At 31.6% G+C, this 23,855-nt stretch overlaps 4 protein-coding genes across 7 annotated transcripts; 3 read left to right on the forward strand and 1 right to left on the reverse strand.

The window, feature by feature from the left end:
• Positions 1-354: 354 nt before the first annotated feature.
• LOC8289204 lies at positions 355-4,725 on the reverse strand. Of its 4 annotated transcripts, XM_048376736.1 has the most exons (5): positions 4,419-4,725; positions 3,412-3,534; positions 2,644-3,015; positions 2,134-2,322; positions 398-928 (listed from the first exon to the last, which is right to left on the reverse strand). In XM_048376736.1, the coding sequence occupies exons 3-5, from the start codon at positions 2,890-2,892 to the stop codon at positions 848-850; spliced, it is 519 nt and encodes a 172-aa protein (XP_048232693.1). In that variant the 5' UTR covers positions 2,893-3,015; positions 3,412-3,534; positions 4,419-4,725; the 3' UTR covers positions 398-847. The 4 variants fall into 4 exon arrangements, with proteins under 4 accessions (XP_048232695.1, XP_048232693.1, XP_048232694.1 ...); XM_048376738.1 differs by lacking the exon at positions 4,419-4,725 and having other exon boundaries at positions 355-928; positions 2,644-2,913; positions 3,412-3,688; XM_048376737.1 differs by lacking the exon at positions 4,419-4,725 and having other exon boundaries at positions 2,644-3,028; positions 3,412-3,678.
• Positions 4,726-6,565: 1,840 nt separating this feature from the next.
• On the forward strand, positions 6,566-8,489 carry LOC8289755 (11S globulin seed storage protein 1). The gene is made up of 4 exons (XM_002524558.3): positions 6,566-6,909; positions 6,986-7,230; positions 7,334-7,834; positions 7,928-8,489. Exons 1-4 carry the CDS (start codon positions 6,618-6,620, stop codon positions 8,315-8,317), a joined length of 1,428 nt encoding a protein of 475 aa, XP_002524604.1. The 5' UTR covers positions 6,566-6,617; the 3' UTR covers positions 8,318-8,489.
• A 3,429-nt stretch (positions 8,490-11,918) lies between these two features.
• Positions 11,919-13,862, forward strand: LOC8289756 (11S globulin seed storage protein 1). The gene is made up of 4 exons (XM_002524559.3): positions 11,919-12,229; positions 12,339-12,583; positions 12,694-13,203; positions 13,299-13,862. The coding sequence occupies exons 1-4, from the start codon at positions 11,941-11,943 to the stop codon at positions 13,689-13,691; spliced, it is 1,437 nt and encodes a 478-aa protein (XP_002524605.2). The 5' UTR covers positions 11,919-11,940; the 3' UTR covers positions 13,692-13,862.
• Positions 13,863-21,191: 7,329 nt separating this feature from the next.
• On the forward strand, positions 21,192-23,160 carry LOC8289757 (11S globulin seed storage protein 1). The gene is made up of 4 exons (XM_002524560.3): positions 21,192-21,536; positions 21,645-21,889; positions 22,000-22,509; positions 22,605-23,160. The coding sequence occupies exons 1-4, from the start codon at positions 21,248-21,250 to the stop codon at positions 22,995-22,997; spliced, it is 1,437 nt and encodes a 478-aa protein (XP_002524606.2). The 5' UTR covers positions 21,192-21,247; the 3' UTR covers positions 22,998-23,160.
• Positions 23,161-23,855: the final 695 nt, after the last annotated feature.

Below are 23,855 nucleotides of genomic sequence, written 5' to 3' on the forward strand. Positions count from 1 at the left end.
TTATTTAGTGTTATAAAATATATTAATTTATTAATATGGGATTCATTTAAAAATTTTATCTATTTTATTAAAATTTAGTTCAGCTGTAACTAATTCTATACAAATTTGATATATAGAATACTAAATTAACTTCCACTCCATTTAAAGTATATAAATTTTATGATTTTCAATCAAATACTATATAAAATTAAAAAATTATTAAAACATTTTTACAAAGTCCAATGAAACCAGAACAATGTAAACAAATGTCAATTATTACTTTTCAAGTGTCAATAGCTTAACTCTAGATCAAATAAGTCAATAATATTTAAGAAAAAACAATATACGAACTCTAAATCAATAGTAAAAAAAAAGGAAAAAGATAAACTAAAAAGTTCATTAAAACTTAAAATGCGAATTTGAGCTCCAAAATCAAGTACCAAACCTGCTCTAAATTAGACAAATGAAAAGAAAATACAAGTTCTTGTGGACTCATTGTTGCTCAACCAGCCAAAGAATAGCATTTGAAAAGTAAAAAAGCTAAACACATCAGATACAGAACCCTGGCCATGTAGTATTTACATAAAGCAACAATTGCAGATAACTTCATTCACCTAATAAGAAGTCACCTACAGTTCATGCTTCTGAAAGTGGGTTTGATTTCAAAAGCTCCTATCTAATGGCGAGGCAAAATTGACTAAAACATGCCCTAGGTCAATTCTAAATAGTTGTATATGAATGTATCACAATAGATAACAAGATGCCTAGTGATTTTATTCACATTCTTTCACCCATGTGCAGAAGCAGTTACAAGCATGTATATAGGAATTCAAAACTGTGTTAAATGACCTTTCTTCAGCACAGGTAGTCATGAATTTCTTTTAACACTTTCTTCAACACGCGTAAGTGCATCTGTGAGCACATCAGTAGTCCAATCCTTCAAATCTTGCTGCAGACAATTGAGAAGGAATATAAGTGTGTTATGAGATTACCTAACATGGAAAGGAGCATTTTATTAACACTTAATTAAGCTTGTCTGCAAGGCAACCACAAGTTTACCGAATCATTTTCCTTTTGTTTCTATGCATGCACAAGTCAATCATTTTACTTTGTTCTATTCTTTTGCTGAACCACTAAAATGAAAGCTTAGCAAATACAGAATGAACAGTAAAAGATTCAGTATTTCTCTATAAAAGAAAAGCATGGTTTGCTGCACTGGCTCATAACACAGAAACATATCTTGTGAAGCCACTGGCACTAGGGTCTACTAGTCCCAAGCCCACTGATGCCAAGAACATAACAATGTATGAAGTGTTGAGTTAAGATGATCACTTCCTGAAGCTTGGGATGCATGATGCGAGGTTCATTCAGGGTACTGACACAAAAGAACCACAAGTACAAGTACCAAAGATGTGTTTGACCAATTAATTGTCAGATAGGATATTTATATCTAGAATAAGAAATTAGAATAAGATTGTCATAAGACGTCCCGGTCACCTATTGCATCTATTAAAAAGGCTAAAAGAGAGACATTAAGAGTTAAGCATAAATGAAAAGGAAGGAAGATTGAGGGAAGGAATATATAGAAAACATCTTAGAAAAACTGAACAGTTACTATTTATGAATGTTATATCAGTCAACAAACAAGATTACTTCCTTCAAATCGTTATCCAAAATTCTCAAGTAAAATTAACATTCAACAGAGACATGAGATAACTTTGGCGAACAAAATTAGAAGGTATTACATCACAAGAAATGAACTAATTAGAGCAATATGCTAAAATAATTAGTTTATCGACAACAGTTGACATCCTGATAAAGTCTGCACCTGTCTTTATAAGATAGTATCTTAGGAAAAATATTCAGCATGGAGGCTATCACACTCTAAGTAGGAAATGGAACAAGAATAGGGAATAATAAGAAAAAGTGCAAATATGTGAAACATGGACTTAACTATCGTTTCTCAAATGGCCAGCCTGTTCATTTATAAATTAATAGTTCTTTTGCTTCTAAAAATGGAGGAATCACTGAATTTCCACAAAAATAAAAATATTAAATGTAAAAGCCTTTAACAATATTTCATCCAGGTTACAAGAGAAGAAAAGATTTAATTATTAAAAGAAAATGAAAAAGATAGAAGAATAGTCATCTCACCATATGCAATGGTTCTCCTGTCCTCATTCTTGCATTAGGACGAGCAAGCTTGGATTCAAAAGGAGTCCTTGGCCTCACCTCTCGAAATTCCTCCCATTCCTCACGTGAAAGCATCCTAATTGTGCCTTGACCAGGAGGAGCATTCTTTATTTTCCGCTCAATCATTTCTTGCGATTTTGAATCATCATGCTGCAATTGCACAAAACAGATTATACAACTCACAAGCTAGAGAGCAAACCTCTGAAAACCAAATCAAAAAATCAGTATCAAAGAAAGAAATCTCTTTTCCAGTGCACAAAACATAAAACTCTAATTGTATCCAATTTTTGGGGAACTTTCACCAATCCTTGTTGTGAGATGGAAAATCAAACAAAACCAACATGAAATAAGACAGAATATATCTAAGACAGAATTAAATGCCCTATACAAAAGCATGATCTTTATTTGGTATTTACAACTGACATCCTAGCTGTGTTTAACTAAATTGATATGAAGTTTAGAGACACAAACCATCATGAGGAGCTTTGCGAAGAGCGCAGTACCAACAACAGTGAGAAACATTGGCAAAGTTGCTGTGTCGAGAAAAGATTTTGATTCAGGAACCTCCACAAACACATCATCCTTCTTAGGATTTTTCTTTTTCCTCTTGTTCTTCTCGAGTTCAGCAATCCTCTTCTTCAAAGTTTCCGTGGGACCATCCCGAGACAATGTATGCATCCCCCTTCGACATACAAACATTGTTTCTCTAACCCAATACATTATGAGTGAAGAACAGAAAAACTGCAGATAATGAATGGCAATGCTTATCTTCTAAGTTTGTTTAAACTTTTAAGATAGCCAAGACTGAAACTTCACTCACGATTCTTGATGATAGGTATCCTTCTGCAAGCAAGTACTGACTCAAAAAGAGAAAAGGGTAGGCAAAAATAGAGATTTGAGTTTGAGTTTGTTGATCAACTATCTCTTAGAGCAATTTTCACAAATACTAAGTCTGCACTATGGCCTTAAACACTGTTCGCTTATTTTAGAACAATGATTCACAATTAAATCACAAAGAACCTCAATAAGCAAACTATCCTCTAAAACAGCAAGACTAGAAACTCATTCGATGTGATTTGATTATCTAAGCTCAATACATTTCTTGAAATCAATTCTAACAACTAATTTTATTTTAAACAAAATTGTTTTGCCAATTTCAAATTAAGAAATGAAATAAGAATACAAAGAAATCTAAGGAATAACACCAACACCTGAAACCGACCCACGAAAGAAACCAACCTTTCTTTTCCGGCTCTGGCTTCTGAGTGATACTTTAAGAGCTTGTCTGGTGGATGGGAAGCCTCGCTGTTAAAATGCTTTTTCTTTTCTTTTTCCTCTCACTGTTCGTCAATCCAATTAGTCCTGATTCTGAGGTTTACGTTAATTAGTTATAAAGTGCAAACCCATTAGTTAGTCATAAGATTTATGTCCATTAATTTTATGGTGTTGGTCGATCCATTTAAAAGACTTGATTAATAAAATAATTAAATTATTTAATATTAAGTATCAAATCAATCACTTCTTTTTAATTAAAATAAAGTAAAAAATTGATTTTAGTGTAAGTTTAACTTTAATATCAAGTTTAGAGCGAGTTTCTTTTATCCAATCAGATTAGTTTTTTCTTCAGCAATCTTAAATTTAGTTCCTAAAACAAATTAATCAATATTTCTAATTGTCTAAATGTTTCATTTTTAGCTATAATTTAGTAATAATCTCTAAAAATTTTATAATTACTTAATTTATATTAATTAATTAATTTTAATAATTTTTCTTACTATAAAATTAAATTATATAAAAATAAAAATAAAAAATTTAAGATTGTGATTATTATTAAAATAAAATAAAAATAATGTGAACCCACATCTTAAATATGCTTTAAAAGAATATATAAAATTAATATGAAAAACTTTAAAATTTATAATTTTATTTTAAATATATAGATAAATTGTAATTAGATATATTATTTATGCAAAAAAATAAAAAACAATGAACAACTATACAGAGAGAGAGAATTAAATGCTCATTCTTCATTTTGGCTCAATATAATTTTTCTATATTTTTAAAATAGTTCAATTAAATCTAAATTGTTAACTTTATTAATATTTTCATTAGTGATAAGATCATTTAAATTTTTACCAATAATATAATGACACATTTCTACTCTATACTATTACTAAAAGATAAAATAATAAATAATAAATGCAATTAGTAAAATAGAAGAAATAAAAAAAAAAAAAAGAACTAACTGCTTGCCATCACTCTTCCTTTCTTCCACCCTAACCCCCTGCGGGGTGGAAGGGATGATGAAGGCATGCTAAAGGCGACAATATCGATAGAGTCAGCTGATATCGATAAAGGTTACGAGTGTGGATGGAGGTGATGAGGATGGTAGGCGAAGGTGAAGCTAAACGGAGAAAAACGGCAAGCCAACACTGGAAATTTAGGTTGTATGAAAAATTCTATATAAAATTACGTTTTTGTGTCGATGCGTTTCAATAACTAAATTTTTTAAAGATATTTTAAAAATTTTAAAAAATATTTTTAATTATTTTTATATTTATATTCATTTTGAAAATATTAAAAAATTTAATTTTTAACTATTTTTTATTTTATTTTTTATTTATAGATGATTCTTAACTTTTTATATTATATAATATTGTTATTATATGAATATCATTAGTTCTTAATTATTTTATATTTAAGAGTCTATATATATATCTTTTATATAGTTTATAGTAATTATATAATTATTAATATGATCAATTATATTAATTATGTCTAATTTGTATTTTTATAAAGATCATAAAAATAATAATACAGTAGAAAATTAAAAAAATATATATATATATATATATATATAATATTTATATAATGTCTCGTTTTTTAATTTTTTGAAAATATTTCATATTTTCTTATCGTGTCGCGTTTTTTGTTTCTGTTTCTGGGCAACTTAACCGGAGATCAAGGCTGCATTTGTTTTCTCTTCCTTGCTGGTGAAGATTTTTTTTTTCTAATTACCTTTTTGGATCTGATTCAAAGAAACTGTAGCAGTGTGATTTTTGTTTTCTTTTTTCTTTAATCTGTGGAGGTGAAATAAACGAGGATAGATTGACATCACTCATGAAAGTAGCAGTGTGTTTTTGTTTTTATGGAGGCCACGGTTCAACGGGTTTGATGCAGGCAGCAGAGATGGTGATAATGGAAAGGTGGTAATCGGGGCAAGGCGGTGGCGGAGAGGCCATGAATTTGATGAAGGCTAGTAGTGGTGACGGTATATTTTAGGATCGATAGGTGGCGATGGAGCGGCGGTGGAGGGGCTATGAGAGATGGTAGTGTTACAGTTATTATTGGATGCAAAGTTTTTAACTTTAGTTTATTTTATTTTCACAGTAGCAATTTTCTACACATGTAATTTTTTAATTTATGAAGCGAATGAATTATTACAGTTATATCATTAATCAAGAAACAGAATCCTTGTAAAAAGGAAAAGTAAGATTGAATTGTTATTGGATTATTCCATATGCATATTGTAGAAATATCTCGAGTTTATATTAATATTGCGAGTTTGTTTTTTTGGATAATAATTACGTTTTTTACTCGTTAGAGTCTGTATATCTAATGTAAGTCGGAAGCTGAAGAGATTATTGCAGAAACAGACAAGGTCTACAGACAAACAAAAAGACATCATTGTGTCCATCAGGACAGCCATTTTTATTTATCTAGATGTCACCGAAGCTTGCAAAACAAACAGTTTTACATGCACTGTCTATTCGTCGCGCCAGATACTCCACTGTTCACGTGCGATTACGTAGCCTTCCCCTGTCCTATGTACGGGGCGATAGTGCTTTTATCAGGTAGAAAGCACATTGAATTAATTAACTATCCAGCAATTTTCTTCTTTGCGAATATGGGATGGAGAGACTTCAAAATCTGAAAGACTATTCTAATATCTATGATTCAGGCAGCAAGCATTTTATCTGAACTGTGTGTTTTATGTGATTGAAAAACTAACACTGCCTGAAGATTATGAAAATTCATGAAGTTTTACTTAATTAACATGTTTATGCACAACTCAATTAATTTATCAAATTGTCTTGGACAGAATACCTGATAATAATTCTATAACTGCAAGCATAAAAGTCATAAATCTAAAATCGGTCGGATTAATTTAAGTGATAATTGGATTATTATCTTGGATTCAAATTCATATACGAGTTCTTCGTCGTCTTCTCATGCGTGCTTTACATATTCTTCTCTTTTAGTGTTGAGACAGCTGCCCTGCCTAATTTTATTAGGTGTAAGACATTAGGCTTATGCAGCCATGCAAAGAATGGAAGGATCTAACAAGCCCTTAACCCGCAATCTTCTATAAATACCAACATCAACCCCATAACAAATCACAGCAAATAGTTATTTGTTTTCAGGCCTATCCCTCCTCGATCCCCATGGCGAAGCCTATCCTGCTATCTATTTCTCTTTGCCTTTTTGTTCTCTTCCAAGGCTCCTTAGCTCTCGTTTCATCATCTCAGCAGCAAAACGAGTGTCGAATCGACAGGATCAATGCCCGCGAACCTGATAGCCGCATTCAGAGCGAAGCTGGTACAATTGAGTCATGGGATCCTAACCACGATCAGTTCCGATGCGCTGGTGTGGCTGTAACCAGGCACACTATTCAACCCGATGGCCTTTTATTGCCAGCTTACAGCAATGCTCCTCAACTCGTCTATATTGTCCAAGGTGTGTAGAAATAAGAAACCTCTCCTTCCCAAGCAGCAAAATCAAGATGATGTTTATGTATGTTGTGTAAATACAGGTCAAGGTATGCTTGGAGCCATGTTTCCTGGATGCGCTGAAACATTCCAAGAATCTCAAGAATCCAGTAGGAGCAGTAGACAACAAGAGCAGCACCAAAAGATTCGCCATTTCCGACGTGGAGATGTCATTGCTTTGCCAGCAGGAATAGCCCACTGGTGCTACAACGATGGCAATGAACCCCTTATTGCTGTCAGTGTTTTGGACACTGGCAACAACGCTAACCAGCTTGACAGGAACCCCAGAGTAATAAAGAGACAAAAACCTATATGACCATAGATACTAAGTTAAGGTTGGGTTGACTAATATCGACTTGAATTTCTTTGCTTCTCTTGAACTTGTTTCGCAGAATTTCTACCTAGCCGGTAATCCAGAAGATGAGTTCCAGCAACAATCCAGACGCCCAGGTGAGCGTGGACACGGAGAGTATTCCCTTGGAGGCAGCAGCGAGAGACGACAGCGATCTTGCAACAATGTGTTCTGCGGAATGGACTCAAGGTTTATCGCTGAAGCTTTCAACATTGATGAGCAATTGGCTAGAAGGATTCAAGGTCAGGATGACGCCAGAGGCAACATAGTGAGGGTCGAAGGTCGTATTCAGGTAACGAGGCCACCCAGGACTCAACAAGAGAGAGAGGAGCAACTAGAACGCGAGTATGAACAAGGCCGTCGACATTACAATGGCATTGAGGAGACTTTTTGCACCATGAGGATGAGGGAAAACATTGCTGATCCCTCACGCGCTGATATCTTCGTCCCTGAAGTTGGTCGTATGAGCACCGTCAACAGCCACAGTCTCCCTATCCTTCGGTGGCTCAAACTCAGTGCTTCACATGCTGTTCTCCGCAATGTAAGTCAAATAGCCCATTCCATAGCCAATGGCACATCATCATTTGCGCTGCTTCCATAATTCATAACTAAAGATGAATAATGTTATTCGCAGAATGCTGTGAGACTGCCTCACTGGCACATGAATTCCCATAGCATATTATATGCCATAAGGGGTCAAGCACGGATTCAGGTGGTAAATGAAAATGGCAACAGTGTCTTCGACGGTAGTGTAAGGCAAGGACAAGTCCTGACACTGCCACAGAACTTTGTGGTGGTGAATAGGGCAGAGAGTGACAATTTCGAATACGTTTCCTTCAATACCAATGACAATGCCGTGGCCTTTGATGTTGCTGGCCGCACCTCAGCCCTTCGGGGCATGCCAGTGGAAGTAATTGCAAACGCATTCAGAGTTTCGATAGAGGAAGCCAGGAGGATCAAGTTCGGGAGGGAGGAGACCACCCTTGGTAGCTCACTGTCTCAGCCAAGGAGGGCAGCTGCTTAAGCAGTAAAATTACAGTATGAACAATGTAAACTAAAGGAACACACACCCTTTTTCGTGTTAATGTAAGTATGATGTTTAGAAATAAAAGAGACTTCCATGGTCTCTGTACGCTGTAAGCACGTAAGTAGAGAGGACTTCTACTTGGCAATAAAAATGCTTCTTATTTTATGAAGTAATTGGTTCCTCGTCCTTTGGCAGAGAATAAATTTGGTGATAAATTGACCTGAAACGCCAAATGTAATATCAAAAAACAAGACTATACATATCCTATTGTCATAGGATCATCATTATTCTGAAGGCCCTTAATTTGCTTCTAAATTAATCCATTTGCATGTATAACTAGAGCACTAAACAAGAGCAAGTACTACCACATTGAAATACACAGAACAGAAGACGTGTTATAAAATAAATACCAACATTCATATCCGACTGGAAATTGGAATTAGAGCACTATTGCATTTCTTTTATCAATCAATTAAGCAATGGATATGTTCAAATAAATTAGGAATCAACTTTTATGCAAATAGTTCACCAAACATGATGTAAGTTTCTAATATGATACTCCTGCAAAATTTGTTTACATCAATACCCCTATTACAAAAAACAACAGCATCTCATTTTATTCAAACACAATAGTAGCAAGCTTGATTTTTCTTTCTTCGGGGCTGCTGTAAGCTTTTCCTTTACATTCCTGCTAAACCAGCTTATCTCCTTTGCTCCAAACTAATCTGATTCTGTTGATACGAACAAAAGTAAACCTTGCCCCAAACTGAAGCAGAAATAATAGCACATTTAGAAAATAAGTGCTCCCAGCAATTTACCTTGTCAAAATTAGGTCTTCCGGGCACTAATAATAAAAAAAATATCACTGAATTTTAAGTATCAGGTATATGATCTTTACTTAAGAATTTTAAAGTAACTGCATATCTAAAGTTCGAACTTAATACCTTAGTTAAACTAAAAAAAACCTTTACCATCTAATCTACACATTCTTTTTGGATTTTAGCGACTAATTATTGTATTTCAACTATCGCAAATATTTTTAAAAAAATTAATAAATTTAATAAGCATCTATTGCTAAGGGTGTCATCGAGATAAAACACAAAATGAATGAATTATGCCAACTACGATAATCGATATGTTTTATTAAAGCTAAAGGGTTAATTTGGCCCCTAAACTATTTTTCAAAATCTAATTCTTTCCAAATCAGTTTCTTGGCTAATTACATCAAAATTCGCTGTAAAAAATGTGTGAGCCTCAAAATCATTTTACCAAAAATTTCAACATATCTTTTCTTCCTCCTGTTGTTGTGATAATAAGCCTTAGTCTCAAACGATCAATCACGACTTGATTTTCTAAAAGTAGTAGCATCAGACTCGTTCCGACAACGACAACAGTTTTGGAGATCAGGGGTTTCAAGAGACAATTGATTTTCTTAAAATATTTTCAAACTAGTTTAGGGGGTGTTTGGAACTAATCAGCCATTAACCAGAGACTTTTATATAGTTTGGCCAAAAATTAAATCAAGCTGAATTAACTTTGGAAAATAATTCAGAGGCCAAACACTTTTAAAACTGTCGACAATTACTTCTTATATATCAATTTCCCAACTTCTCTTGGAGCCGACCCAAATGGTGGATAAACTTTGTATTAAATTTGTTTTTATTATAAGATTTTACTTTGTTGTATTTTAATCATTTAATTTAAACTATATTTAAGTCACTTTCATGAACAAAAGATTGATACTTCACAAATATAATGAATAGAGAAAAGAACAAATAAAAGAAACTCTCTAACTTAGAAAGGTGATTAAAATCAAAATTAGGAAACTGAAACAAATTTGGCATCATTATTCCAACCACTTGTCAAAGAATATAAAATCTATTGTATACTTAATTTTTGTTTTCTTGGTAGAAACATATAGGGCAGAACCAAAACAGAAAGACTATACTTTAATAAAATTTATGCTCACGTCATATCCCAATTACAAATCAGAGGTACCACTTGGAGGTTCAAGATACACTTCAGTCAATCGCATTTACAAAAACGCTTCACCTACCTAATTAACAAGAAAATTATTATTTATAAAAGTTAGTCGTTTACGGTGATTGTCGTAATTATTTTCAGTATTAATAATAATAAAAATTGTGTCTATATATAAAATTAAATAATTTTTTTAATATTTTATAATTATTTAAAATATTTAAAAATAAATTAAATATATTTAACTACTTTGTTAGTTTTTTATCTTTTAAAATTTTATTAATATAATAATATAAAATTATTAAAAAAATTATAAAATTATATATAAACTTAAATTGTACATGTCAATAATTAGTACACATATCAAAATTAAAAATTATATATATCGGAATATAGTAACAAATATAAAAAAAAAATTATTAGACCATATACATATTAAATTTTTTATTTATTTATATGTATTAGAATATTTATTTTTTATATGTATAATGTCCATTAGATGTAATATTCTATAATAATTAATTTTTTTGTATTGAAATATTCATTATCTATGAACTTAATATTCATTATGATTAATGTCATATTTATTTTGTTTGATATATTATTTTTCAATATTATATTAATATTTATTATATGGTACTACAATATTCATTGTCTGTATAATAATGTTCATCAATATTTTTAAATATTGATTTTTTATGAAATTTTTTATTATTTTTGTAATACATATTAAAAAAAATTATGGTTGATATAAACATTTATCATTTATAGGTATAATATTTATTAATTTGTCATTGATGAAAATCATACCACTAATTCATTCAAATGAATATATATAATATAAATTATCCTAACACAGTTAGTAAAAAAAATATCAAGTTAAAATTATAATATAAATAATTATACTGTAGTGCACGTATATTTTCAATAGATTAAATTAATTAATAATGAATATTTTATATTTAAATAATAAATATTCAATACATATTTAATGATTATAAATAATAAATATTAATTATTTAAAAAAAAAAATTACGTTATCGTCTAGTATGAACGTGAGCGTGTCAGGCGCTCACGCGAATATTTTTACAAACAAAATGGCGCTTGAGGCAATAAAGCTATATGTAAAAGGCTCTATCTTATAATTTGATTAAAATTGAACTCCCAATGGGTAGCCATTAAAATCGCCTACCACATATAGAAAGTAACAACCATAATTGAACACTTCACCAAGTGAATCAATTTTAAAAGGAAAATTAAAAATGTGAAGCATAAAAGAAAGCAAGAGAAAATTATTCACTATACTGCACTATATAGACTTACAGTGGTAATCAATGAGTTGCTTACCCTTCAAACAAATCTAATTTAAAAATAAATATAAAATGTCCATGAAGACGCATACAAAGACAAATTAGCTGTTAGTATTCTCATCCTTTTCATGGTCACTCTTGCATTCATCTCTCAAGTTTTGAGACACTTGCCCAACCTGACTTTATTAGGTGTAAGATATTAGGCCAGATTAACCATGCAAATTCAAGAGTAAGCTAAACAGTTCTCGTCCTTATGGCCTTCCTCTGCTATAAATACCAACCCCTACCACCCCATTTATCACAAGCCTTCCCTCCTCTGTAGCTACCAAGATGGCTAAGCCAATCCTGCTGTGTGCTTCTCTTTGCCTTATTCTTCTCTTCCATGGCTCCTCTGCTGGCTCTTCATTTCAGCAGCAAAACGAGTGCCAACTCAATAGGCTCAATGCCTTTGAACCTGATAACCGTATTCAGAGCGAAGCTGGTACCATTGAGTCATGGAATCCTAACCACGATCAGTTCCAGTGCGCTGGTGTGGCTGTAACCAGGCACACTATTGAACCCAGAGGCCTTCTGTTGCCAGCTTACAGCAATGCTCCCCAACTCGTCTATATAGTCCAAGGTATGTAGAAATACGAAGTCTTTCTTTCAAAAGCAGCAAAAGAAGATTACTTGCGTTTGCATTTGTTTGATAAGTGCTTACGATGATGGACTTAAATATGTAAATTCAGGTAGGGGTATGTTCGGGGTAATGTTTCCTGGATGCTCTGAAACATTCCAAGAATCTCAACAATCCAGTAGCAGCAGTAGGCAACAAGAGCAGCACCAAAAGATTCGTCATTTCCGCCGTGGCGATATCATTGCTTTGCCTGCAGGAGCAGCCCACTGGTGCTACAACGATGGCAACGAACCCGTTGTTGCTGTCACTGTTTTTGACACTGCCAACAACGCTAACCAGCTTGACAGGAATCCCAGGGTACGTAATAAAGAAACAAAAACCTATATGACTATAGATATTGATTAATTAAGGTTGGTTTGGCTAATACCAATTTAAATTTATTTGCTTCTTTTCTACTTGTTTCACAGAACTTCTATCTAGCCGGTAATCCAGAAGATGAATTCCAGAAACAATCCAGACGCCCAGGTGAGCGTGAACAGGGACGATATTCCCTTAGCGGTGCCAGCGAGCGACGACGGGGATCTTGCAACAATGTGTTCTGTGGAATGGACTCAAGGCTCATCGCTGAAGCTTTCAACATCAACGAGCAATTGGCTAGAAAGCTTCAAAGCGAGAATGATTTCAGAGGCAACATAGTGTGGGTGGAAGGTGATCTTCAGGTAACAAGGCCACCAAGGACTCAACAAGAGAGAGAGGAGCAAGAAGCGCGTGAATATGAAGAAAGCAGGGGACGTGAAAGAACTTACAATGGCATTGAGGAGACCTTCTGCACCATGAGAATGAAGGAAAACATTGCTGATCCGTCACGCGCTGATATCTTCGTCCCTGAAGTTGGTCGTATGAGCACCGTCAACAGCCATAACCTCCCTATTCTCCGGAGCCTCCGACTCAGTGCTTCCCATGTTGTCCTCCGCAATGTAAGTTTAATTATTTCCTTCTTAATCCCTTGATTGCCGATGGCGCATCAAAAGACTTATGCCATTACTGATGATCTGGGTATGTTATTGGGCAGAATGCTGTTAGAATGCCCCATTGGAACACGAATGCCCACAGTGTAATATACGCCGTAAGGGGTCAAGCACAGATTCAGGTTGTTGATGAAAATGGCAGGAGTGTCTTTGACGGCAATGTAAGACAAGGGCAGGTTCTGACAGTACCACAAAACTTCATGGTAGTTAAAAGGGCAGAGAGTGATAGATTCGAGTATGTTGCCTTCAAAACCAACGATAACGCCATGACTTTCGATGCTGCTGGGCGCACTTCTGCTATTAGAGCCATGCCAATAGAGGTCGTAGCCAACGCATTTCAGGTGTCGGTGGACGAAGCCAGGAGGATCAAGTTCGAGAGGCAGGAGTCCTCCTTTGGTAGGTCCAGGACTCGCTCAGGGAGGAGAGATGTTGCTTGAGGAAGCATTGTAAAATTAAAATAAGAGGCACACACTTGGCCCTTTTTTGTTCTCTGAGTGTGCAACTAAATATAAGGTCTAGAAATAAAGGATACTTTGATGGTCTCTCATATTACGCTTATGTAAGTAGGAAGAGCTTCTACTTGGCAATAAACAAAATCTTCTCTTTTATCTTTTATCCTTTTTTTTATTTTTTTATCTGGTCTATGAAGAAGCAATAAAGAGATCGTTTCTTCTTTTTTCCCTTTTCTTTCTCTGTCCATGAAGAAGAGATGTAAATGTCAATTTTGAACATGCTCGTGCTTGACCTTCCATATTCGATATGAAGAAGGTTACTAATCCTCGACAGAACACATCCATATTCGATAGGGTGTTGTTTAGCAGCGGTGGTCCTTTGCATTTGGTTGTTGATTGTATTTGAATTAGTGTCTCTGAGATTATGAAAATCCGATGGTATGCTAGTTGGCTGCCTAAACTGCTGTAACAGGTTAGTTGGCTGCCTCGCCCTTAACTTGGTTTAAAGTTAATTCTGATGGTGAGTCGTTGTCTTCTTCTGGTTTAGCCATGGCTGGTGGCTAATTAGGAATCATTAGGGGGTTGGATTAGCGGGTTTACATTTAATATTATTGCTTGTTCTATAACTAGAGCTGAAATGTGGGGTATGCTTAAGGGTATTCAATTGGCTCGAGAGTTGAAGTTGATAGTCAATGCGCTGTCCATTTGGTGCAGAATTCTGCTAGACTGGGTAATGCGAATGGTGCTATTATAAGAGAAATTCATCAGTTTGTTTCTAATAAAGACTCGGAGGTAAGAATTGTTTTGCGACTTAGTTCGGCTGCACATTGCATTGGGCGGCTAATACCTAGTAATTGAAAGTTGATAAAATAAATCGTTTTATAAAATTTTATTAGTATATTAAATAGTTATTAAAGATATAATCTAGTTTTACATATATATTTAATTTTATTATACTATCTTTAATAATATAAATTAAAAAATAAATTATAATAATTAAAAATATTATAGTTAATTTTATTTAGCTCAATTATATTTATTATAAAAATATTAAATTATTTTATTATTAAATATAATTTTTTTTAAATAAATTTAAAAGAAATTAAATCAACTATTAATTGACAAGAAAAAGTTTTAAAATAGAACTGATTCAATCGGCAATTGATTGTGACTAAAAGCATATTTAGCTTGATTGATCAATGCGAGCTAGTAGCTAATAGTTGATAGGCCGGTAGCTATAAACCGTTTGATAAAATTTTATTAGCGATTGTTGTTAGTATGTTAAATTACAGTTATCAGTTAATTTATCATTAAATATAGTTTATTTTATTATTATTTTATTCAATAGTACAAATTAATAAAAAATAAATTATAATAATTAAAAATATTATGGTTAATTTTTAGTTTAATTGTATTTGTATTTATTATTAAAAATATTTGTAAAAGTTATTTTAAAAATAAAAATTTAAATTTAAATTTTATTAAAAAATTAATAATTTCAAATACTATAATTATTTAACTATTAAGAATAATTTTAAAATAATAATTATTTATTATAAAATATAAAAATTTAATTATATGAAATCAATTTAAAGTAAGTTATTATTAATAAATTTTAATAAGAATAATAGTATTCAAATAAAAAAGAACAAATCAGCTATCAACTAATGAAAAAAAACTTTAAATTAGAGCCAGTACAATCAATAACTGATTGAACTAAATCAGTTATTAACTATTGTTTCTTAAATTTTTATCAAATATTTTAATATAGTTATTCAGTCAAAAACAACTAAATCAACTATGAGTTGCTCATTCTTAAGTCATTACCAAACGCTTTAATATAGCTATTTAGTGAGAAACAAATATCGGCTGCACAAAAGAGTTGAACCGAATATTCTCTTTATATCTATAGATAGAAGAACTTTAAAATGAATCGAGCTCGAACTTCTATCAGATTAAAACAAATAGAACTCTAGCTTGTCAAAATTCGGCTCTACTCAAGTCCTTACAGTCCTATTGTGCTGTTTTTAGTGCTCGGTTTATTTGACTTTAGTTTTCTTTTTTACTTTTTCTTATTTGTAATAATAATAAAAAAAGAGGCATGTATTAAAAAAAAAATTAGGATAAAAGAACAACGCAACTATAGAATGAAAAGCCTCGGTGACAGAAACAGAAGAGATACAAGATACGATAAAACAACCAAAAAAAGGCAGAAGTATATAGGGCCAAAGAAAGGCAATAAAATTCTTCAATATGCCGTACACTTTGCTTTGCCTTACACTTCCAAAAGCCTGTCACTATTCCTAACAAGACACTACAATAGCATATTCTGATCCAATAAGAAAGTTATCAACTTTCTTTTTTCTTCTTTTTTTATTCTTCTTTTTCATCGTGTGTGTATATATATATATATATATTTAGAATTAATTTAGAGTCCGTTGTATAAAATTTTTGCCAGTGACAAAATACTATCTAAAAAATAATAATACAATTATATACTCAAAGTTCGAACTTGAAATCTTATTTAAACTAGATTATATTTTTATCATTTCATCTAATCGCTCGTAGATTTTTTTTTTCTTTTCTTTTATTTAGATGCAAAAGGCAAAAATTAATACCAAGCCCAATGATACATGTTTTTTTTTTAGATAGAGAGGTATTTGTATTAAGTTCGCCCACACTCCGGCAACACTGTTCTCATGCAGCCATACCTAATTGAAATGGCAGATTTAACTGAACAGGAGTTGTTTGTATTTGGAGCCCATATTCTTTTATCAGATTGTATATTCTTTTATCAGATTCTATATGTAGATCATCAATTTTGTTATATTTTGATTGAAATCTTTTAAGAAATTCATTTCATTTAAAAAGAATAACATAAAAAAAAAGTAAAATTGAAATAATAAAATTGAAAGAGCTATGTTGGTGTTATGCAATACACTTATAAACTAATATGAATTTTATTTAAAATTTTTATTTATTTTGTTAAAATTTAATTTAGTTAAATTCTACACAAATTTTATTATATAAAATTCTAAGTTAATATTCACTTCATTTAAAACATAAAAAATTTAAATTTATAAATAAATTATAAAATTTTTATAAATTACAACCAAACACAATAAGTGACACTAAAACCAAACCAATTCAGATCGTGCTAAATGTCCATTTCTTTGATAAGAATATTATTGCCTAAACAAAAAAAGAGCAAATTTAATCCAAATATTAATTCAAAAATTTACTAAAAAACTAGATTTGGTGTATGTTACCACCTATATACAAAACCGATAGATGATTGACAGATATTTATTAATATTAAATAATAAAGTATGTGTGAATTATCTAATATTAAAACATAAAATACTCATACATACGTGTTATTTTCTTATTAGTTGTGGTATATATATATATATATATATATATATATAAATCCTAAATAAAAAAATTTACAGCATGGACTAAACTTACGAGAATTTAATATGCTGGACAAAATTTTGGTTCCAGTTGGGTCTGCATAATATGTATCCAAATAGTAGACATATTTTGAGTTGAGGATGAGGATACCCAATTATATAGTGTTAGACCATACTTATCCAAATAAATTCTTTTGATTGGTTTAAAAATATGAGTTTTATTGGATTATATACATTTGTAAATTTCTTGGTCCAATTTTAGTCTATATTATATTTATATATATCAGTGACACATATTGATACAATCCATCTTTTTATATTTAATATTTAATAAATAAATAATTTTATTCGTTAACAAATTTTTGAAAAATTAACTTCATTCTTCTTTGGATAATTAGGATAAAATGCTAATTATTTATGTATTATTTGCCTTTACATTATATTTGGTTGTAACAATAATTTTGTAGAATTTATTTCAAATCCAAAATTTATTTGTCTACTATATTAACGAGGTAATATATTTCGTGAGATTAATATCATTTAATTATTTCATATTTTTGTCTCGTATTTTTTATCTATATAATATTATTAATTATTCAAAATGTAATATTAATTTCAATGGAAGTGAATCATATACTTTTCATTTAACACAAAAAAAAATATTGTCAATTCATTTATAAATAAAATGAATTCATCAATCAAAGGTAATATTAGTGTTATTATTTTAATATTTATTATTAGTAGTAAATTTGAAGTTTTAGAAGTTACCAATTTTAATATCCGGGGAAGTTACCACTTATAAGAACCTTTAAAAGTTAGTACATGCAAAAAAATGGAAGAAAATTGACACATAGGCCACCAACAAAAAGAAGTGAAAGGAAATTATATTTTCTATTAAAGGAATGTGCAGTTATTATAATTATAGCATGATTTTTACGCTAATTACTTATTTTGGATTGAGAATTAATTAATTATTTTGTATTTTCATAACAACTGTTTCATTTTATATAATAACTTGTTAATTTTAAATTTATATATATATAATTTATTAAATTCTTTACAAAAATACCCCGTTTCGCAATAGTAATATTTTTACCTCCAAAAAGAAGTCTTATAAAAATTCCCCTTTTAACTAAAACTCTTTTATAAAAATATGCTTTCTCCGTGATGTGTTATATGTGCATTTCTTGCATGGTATTTTACATTCAATAAAAATACACTTATTAAAATATTAAAATAAGACACACGATTAGTGGATATATTTTTTAAAAAATTTATAATGGTTATTTTATTTTTATTTTTATTTTTATGACCTATGTTTTTATATGAATTTAATTTCTTTTTTTATTTTTCAGAAATGCATATTTTATATTAATTAATTAATTAATATAGATGACTTCCTTAATAAATTACTATAAATTTAAACTTTACATCACGACTATAACACTCTAAAATCTCATCATTTTTAAAAATTTGAAATCTGTCCTATACACTTTATACTATATAGTTAAGTTATTTGTAGCTCGTGTTGGACAGTTTTTAAGTTAATGTGAGAGTAAATACTAACTTGTTCATATATTTTTCCTTATAACATCCCATTTTGCATAATTTTACGAGTGTAGTTTAATTTTAAATTTTTATATAATTATAAATATGAAATTTTTACAAAATTAATAAAATTTATACCTCTAATACACACAAGCTCAAAAAATCCCTTTCAAGCTAATCTATTTTTTTTTCTCCAATAATATGATAATACAATCGATTTTCAATTTATAAAAAAATTTTAAAAAAGAAAACTATTAATATGACTATAGGGCACACGTATCTTTTTTTTTTATTTAAACCTCTATTTTTTTTTATAGAGATTTTATGTTTTTTATATGAAAAATATTTGCTTAGTTATTTATATATTAATTTTGTTTAGAACATTCATCTTTCTATTGTAGAGAAATCATTTTTTAATAAAAAAGAAAGTAAATATTCTCAATATATACAAGTATTTTCACTTTATTTATATTAATAGAATTTTTTTTTCAACGCCAGAATAGAAATTATTATTGTTTTTGAAGATTATGAGAATTATTAATGTGAAATTGAAACTCAAGTTCTAATATTTTCAACACTGAGACATATATTTTAACAAAAATATATATATTCTAATAATTTAAAATTATTTCAAAAAGTAAATATCTCTGAAGACAAATCAAATTAACAAAATATCAACTAAAATAATTTATTTATTTTATTTTTTACATCAACAAAATAAATAAAAAATAACCATAATCAAACACAAAATAAAGTAAATCTAAATACTAAAAAGTAATTTTTCAAGAAAAAAATTAATTTCTAATATTTTGGATCTTCTTCAACATAAAAATAACATTTTAAGGAACATAAAACTATTTTTTCAACAAAAAAAATAAATTTCTAATATTCTAAATTATTTTTAACTTGTAAATAACAATTAAAGGAGAGAAATTAAAGATACTTCTTTATATATTTGAAATTCAACCAAACATCAACAAAATCATTTAATTACATAAAGACTTAAAACAAATATAAAATATAAAATTTGACATAGAAATTCATAATGAAACTGTAAATATAGTACAAATTCCAAAGGCGAAAGGCTATTAGTCGTTATCTCTAAACAACCTTAATGCTATTCTATATTTTAAAATACACAAGAAGCTATTTCTGGTACATACAACCACAGTTACTTGAAAATACAGTCTCTTCATTTTCCCATATAACTAACAATATTTCTTTTCCTATTGACTAAAAGGACAAAATTTTTTTACATCTCATGAGTTTATATTCCTTCGTCGTCATCAAAATTACAATCAGAATCAAAAAAAGAAATCCCAACTAATTTCCTCTTCAAAACGGCTTTGAAGATAGTAGGAATCTCATATTCTTCCCCTTTATAGTACTTCTCTATCATCTTCTTTAGCATTCACAAGTAAAAAGGATTAAATAGAGCCAAGTATAAATACATGATGATAGTGTCGGCTCATATTCATATCTATTTGAGAACGCCAAGACACCATCACCGCAAGAACAACACATCAAGAACACCATTGCAAGAAACAGTTCCACCAAATTTATGATTTTAATTGGACCCATTCTCTCTTCCATATATGGTTTTATAGCAGCATCCATGCTTGTACAAGCCAAAGAAAACAAATATTTTGCTTTTAACAACAGAAAAAACTAATTTAAGAATGGGATGTGTTGCCTCAAAACTAGAAGAAGAAGAAATGGTACCTATCTGTAGAGAAAGAAAACCAACTTCACCTTTTCCCATTGCTTTTCCTTCCTTCTTTTTCTACCTCTAGCTACCGTTCTTGGATAGCTTGCTTGCGGACGATCCGCCTTCCCTCCCCTCCCCCACACACACACACACACACCAGCCTTTGACAACACTCATTGACCGGTGAAGAAGATTAAGAAGCTTGAAAATTGGCTCTTCTTGAAAAAACATAAAAATGTAAAGAGAAAGAGTAAAAATGTGAGGAATTAAAACTGGAGGTAATTTTGTAATTATATTGAAAAAAAAAAGCATATAGGATCTAATTCCCTCTAATTTATTTTGAATACTTTGATTTCATACAATTTTATAATTTTTATTCTTTCTGAACTTTATAGATTGATAATATTAATATTTAATAATTTTTTGATCAATCAGATATATTAATTATAAAAAAAATATATAAACCATTTTAATATTAAAATAAAAATATTCACAAACATATATCACTATTTCAAAAATTAACATATATATGTCACTACTGAAAAATATCAATTTATTAGTTACTCGAGGAATAGATGTAAATCATGTAATTAATTAAAAAAGAAATTCCAAGAAGATACATACAAGTAGCTGCTAGTCGTCTCATCCTTTCCATAGCCACTTTTGTATCCATCTCTCAAGTTTTGAGACACATGCCCGACCTGACTTTATTATGTGTAAGATATTAGCCCAAATTAACCATGCAAATCAAACAGTAATCTTAACAAGTTCTCGTCCTTACTATACGCTTTCTCTTCTATAAATACCAACCTCTACCACCCCATTTATCACAAATTATAAACAGCATTCCCTCCTCTGTAGCTACCACCAAGATGGTTAAGCCAATCCTGCTGTGTGCTTCTCTTTGCCTTATTCTTCTCTTCCATGGCTCCTCTGCTGGCTCTTCATTTCAGCAGCAAAACGAGTGCCAACTCAATAGGCTCAATGCCTTTGAACCTGATAACCGTATTCAGAGCGAAGCTGGTACAATTGAGTCATGGAATCCTAACCACGATCAGTTCCGGTGCGCTGGTGTGGCTGTAACCAGGCACACTATTGAACCCAGAGGCCTTCTGTTGCCAGCTTACAGCAATGCTCCCCAACTCGTCTATATAGTCCAAGGTATGTAGAAATACGAAGTCTTTCTTTCAAAAGCAGCAAAAAAAGATTACTTGCATTTGCATTTGTTTGATAAGTGCTTAAGATGATGACTTAAATATGTAAATTCAGGTAGGGGTATGTTCGGGGTCATGTTTCCTGGATGCGCTGAAACATTCCAAGAATCTCAACAATCCAGTAGCAGCAGTAGACAACAAGAGCAGCACCAAAAGATTCGTCATTTCCGCCGTGGCGATATCATTGCTTTGCCTGCAGGAGCAGCCCACTGGTGCTACAACGATGGCAGCGAACCCGTTGTTGCTGTCACTGTTTTTGACACTGCCAACAACGCTAACCAGCTCGACAGGAATCCCAGGGTTCGTAATAAAGAAACAAAAACCTATATGACTATAGATACTGATTAATTAAGGTTGGGTTGGCTAATACCAATTCAAATTTATTTGCTTATTTTCTACTTGTTTCACAGAACTTCTATCTAGCCGGTAATCCAGAAGATGAATTCCAGAAACAATCCAGACGCCCAGGTGAGCGTGAACAGGGACGATATTCCCTTAGCGGTGACAGCGAGCGACGACGGGGACCTTGCAACAATGTATTCTGTGGAATGGACTCAAGGCTCATCGCTGAAGCTTTCAACATCAACGAGCAATTGGCTAGAAAGCTTCAAAGCGAGAATGACTTCAGAGGCAACATAGTGCGGGTGGAAGGTGATCTTCAGGTAACGAGGCCACCAAGGACTCAACAAGAGAGAGAGGAGCAAGAAGCGCGTGAATATGAAGAAAGCAGAGGACGTGAAAGAACTTACAATGGCATTGAGGAGACCTTCTGCACCATGAGGATGAAGGAAAACATTGCTGATCCCTCACGCGCTGATCTGTTCGTCCCTGAAGTTGGTCGTATGAGCACCGTCAATAGCCATAACCTTCCCATTCTTCGGAGCCTCCGACTCAGTGCTTCCCATGTTGTCCTCCGCAATGTAAGTTTAATTATTTCCTTCTTAATCCCTTGATTGCCAATGGCGCATCAAAAGACTTATGCCATTACTAATGATCTGGGTATGTTACTGGGCAGAATGCTGTTAGAATGCCCCACTGGAACACGAATGCCCACAGTGTAATATACGCCATAAGAGGTCAAGCACAGATTCAGGTTGTTGATGAAAATGGCAACAGTGTCTTTGACGGCAACGTAAGGCAAGGACAGGTTTTGACAGTACCACAAAACTTCATGGTAGTTAAAAGGGCAGAGAGTGATAGATTCGAGTATGTTGCCTTCAAAACCAACGATAACGCCATGACTTTCGATGCTGCTGGGCGCACTTCTGCTATTAGAGCCATGCCAGTAGAGGTCGTAGCCAACGCATTTCAGGTGTCGGTGGACGAAGCCAGGAGGATCAAGTTCGAGAGGCAGGAGTCCACTTTTGGTAGGTCCAGGACTCGCTCAGGAAGACGAGATGTTGCTTAAGCAGGCAGTGTAAAATTAAATGAAGAGGCACATACATAGCCTTGTTTTGTTCTTGAATGTGCAACTGTAAGGTCTAGAAATAAAAGAGACTTCAATGGTCTCTGTTGTTACTCTTATGTAACTAGAAGACTTCTACTTGGCAATAAACAGATCTTTTCTTTCTTCTTTGTTTTCTTATTTTCTGGTCCATGAACAGAACAGTCGTACATATGTAAATTTTGAGTTTCCTCATGCTTGCTCTTCCATGTCTATGAAGAAGGTTACTAATCCTCGCATAAATCAAACACAAAAAATCATATAAATATTCATATTAAAAGACAATACTACCTAATTAATAATAATAACATGCATAAAAATTTAATATAATACTATAGAGAAATATATTCTTATGGTTAAACTTCATCAGGGAAAATAGAATGACAGGAGAAATTATCAAGGCTTTCAAATAAAATAATAAAACTGCATAGTTTTTAAATAATTTTTAATATATTTGACCCATTAGACCTGGGTGATTTATGACGGTGTGTGTCACCCGTCCATTCGGGTTAATGGGTTCTTACGGGTATAACAAAAAAAAAAAGGGTCCGTTATTAGTAATCCACCAAAATAATAATAAAAAGAAGGTAGCAAAACGTATATTATGATATGGGATTTAAGAATTGTAATAGCATTGACTGTTTTTATTGAAATAATTTATGGTATTTATAAATAAGGACTTGAAGTTAAATTCCTTTTACTATCATGCAGAATTCTGTATTCATAGAAACTGAAATTTGTGAGCTATCACGAAATGGGTCACCAATCCGAATGAAGGTTGGATCCTTTGGTGAGTTTTCAACTCGCTGAGTATTTTATATT

This window comes from Ricinus communis, chromosome 7 (assembly GCF_019578655.1).
Source record: "Ricinus communis isolate WT05 ecotype wild-type chromosome 7, ASM1957865v1, whole genome shotgun sequence".
NCBI classification, from domain to species: domain Eukaryota; kingdom Viridiplantae; phylum Streptophyta; class Magnoliopsida; order Malpighiales; family Euphorbiaceae; genus Ricinus; species Ricinus communis.

Excerpts from the sequence above, each read along its gene's own strand:
- LOC8289204 (XM_048376738.1), bottom strand. The coding sequence starts at position 2,892 with ATGTATTGGGTTAGAGAAACAATGTTTGTATGTCGAAGGGGGATGCAT. Across the intron at positions 2,323-2,643 it reads TCGCAAAGCTCCTCATGATG|CATGATGATTCAAAATCGCA; the intron begins GTTTGTGTCTCT and ends GTGCAATTGCAG. Across the intron at positions 929-2,133 it reads CAGGAGAACCATTGCATATG|CAAGATTTGAAGGATTGGAC; the intron begins GTGAGATGACTA and ends AATTGTCTGCAG.
- LOC8289755 (XM_002524558.3), top strand. The coding sequence starts at position 6,618 with ATGGCGAAGCCTATCCTGCTATCTATTTCTCTTTGCCTTTTTGTTCTC. Across the intron at positions 7,231-7,333 it reads AGCTTGACAGGAACCCCAGA|AATTTCTACCTAGCCGGTAA; the intron begins GTAATAAAGAGA and ends CTTGTTTCGCAG. Across the intron at positions 7,835-7,927 it reads CACATGCTGTTCTCCGCAAT|AATGCTGTGAGACTGCCTCA; the intron begins GTAAGTCAAATA and ends TGTTATTCGCAG.
- LOC8289756 (XM_002524559.3), top strand. The coding sequence starts at position 11,941 with ATGGCTAAGCCAATCCTGCTGTGTGCTTCTCTTTGCCTTATTCTTCTC. Across the intron at positions 12,230-12,338 it reads ACTCGTCTATATAGTCCAAG|GTAGGGGTATGTTCGGGGTA; the intron begins GTATGTAGAAAT and ends ATGTAAATTCAG. Across the intron at positions 13,204-13,298 it reads CCCATGTTGTCCTCCGCAAT|AATGCTGTTAGAATGCCCCA; the intron begins GTAAGTTTAATT and ends GTTATTGGGCAG.
- LOC8289757 (XM_002524560.3), top strand. The coding sequence starts at position 21,248 with ATGGTTAAGCCAATCCTGCTGTGTGCTTCTCTTTGCCTTATTCTTCTC. Across the intron at positions 21,537-21,644 it reads ACTCGTCTATATAGTCCAAG|GTAGGGGTATGTTCGGGGTC; the intron begins GTATGTAGAAAT and ends ATGTAAATTCAG. Across the intron at positions 21,890-21,999 it reads AGCTCGACAGGAATCCCAGG|AACTTCTATCTAGCCGGTAA; the intron begins GTTCGTAATAAA and ends CTTGTTTCACAG.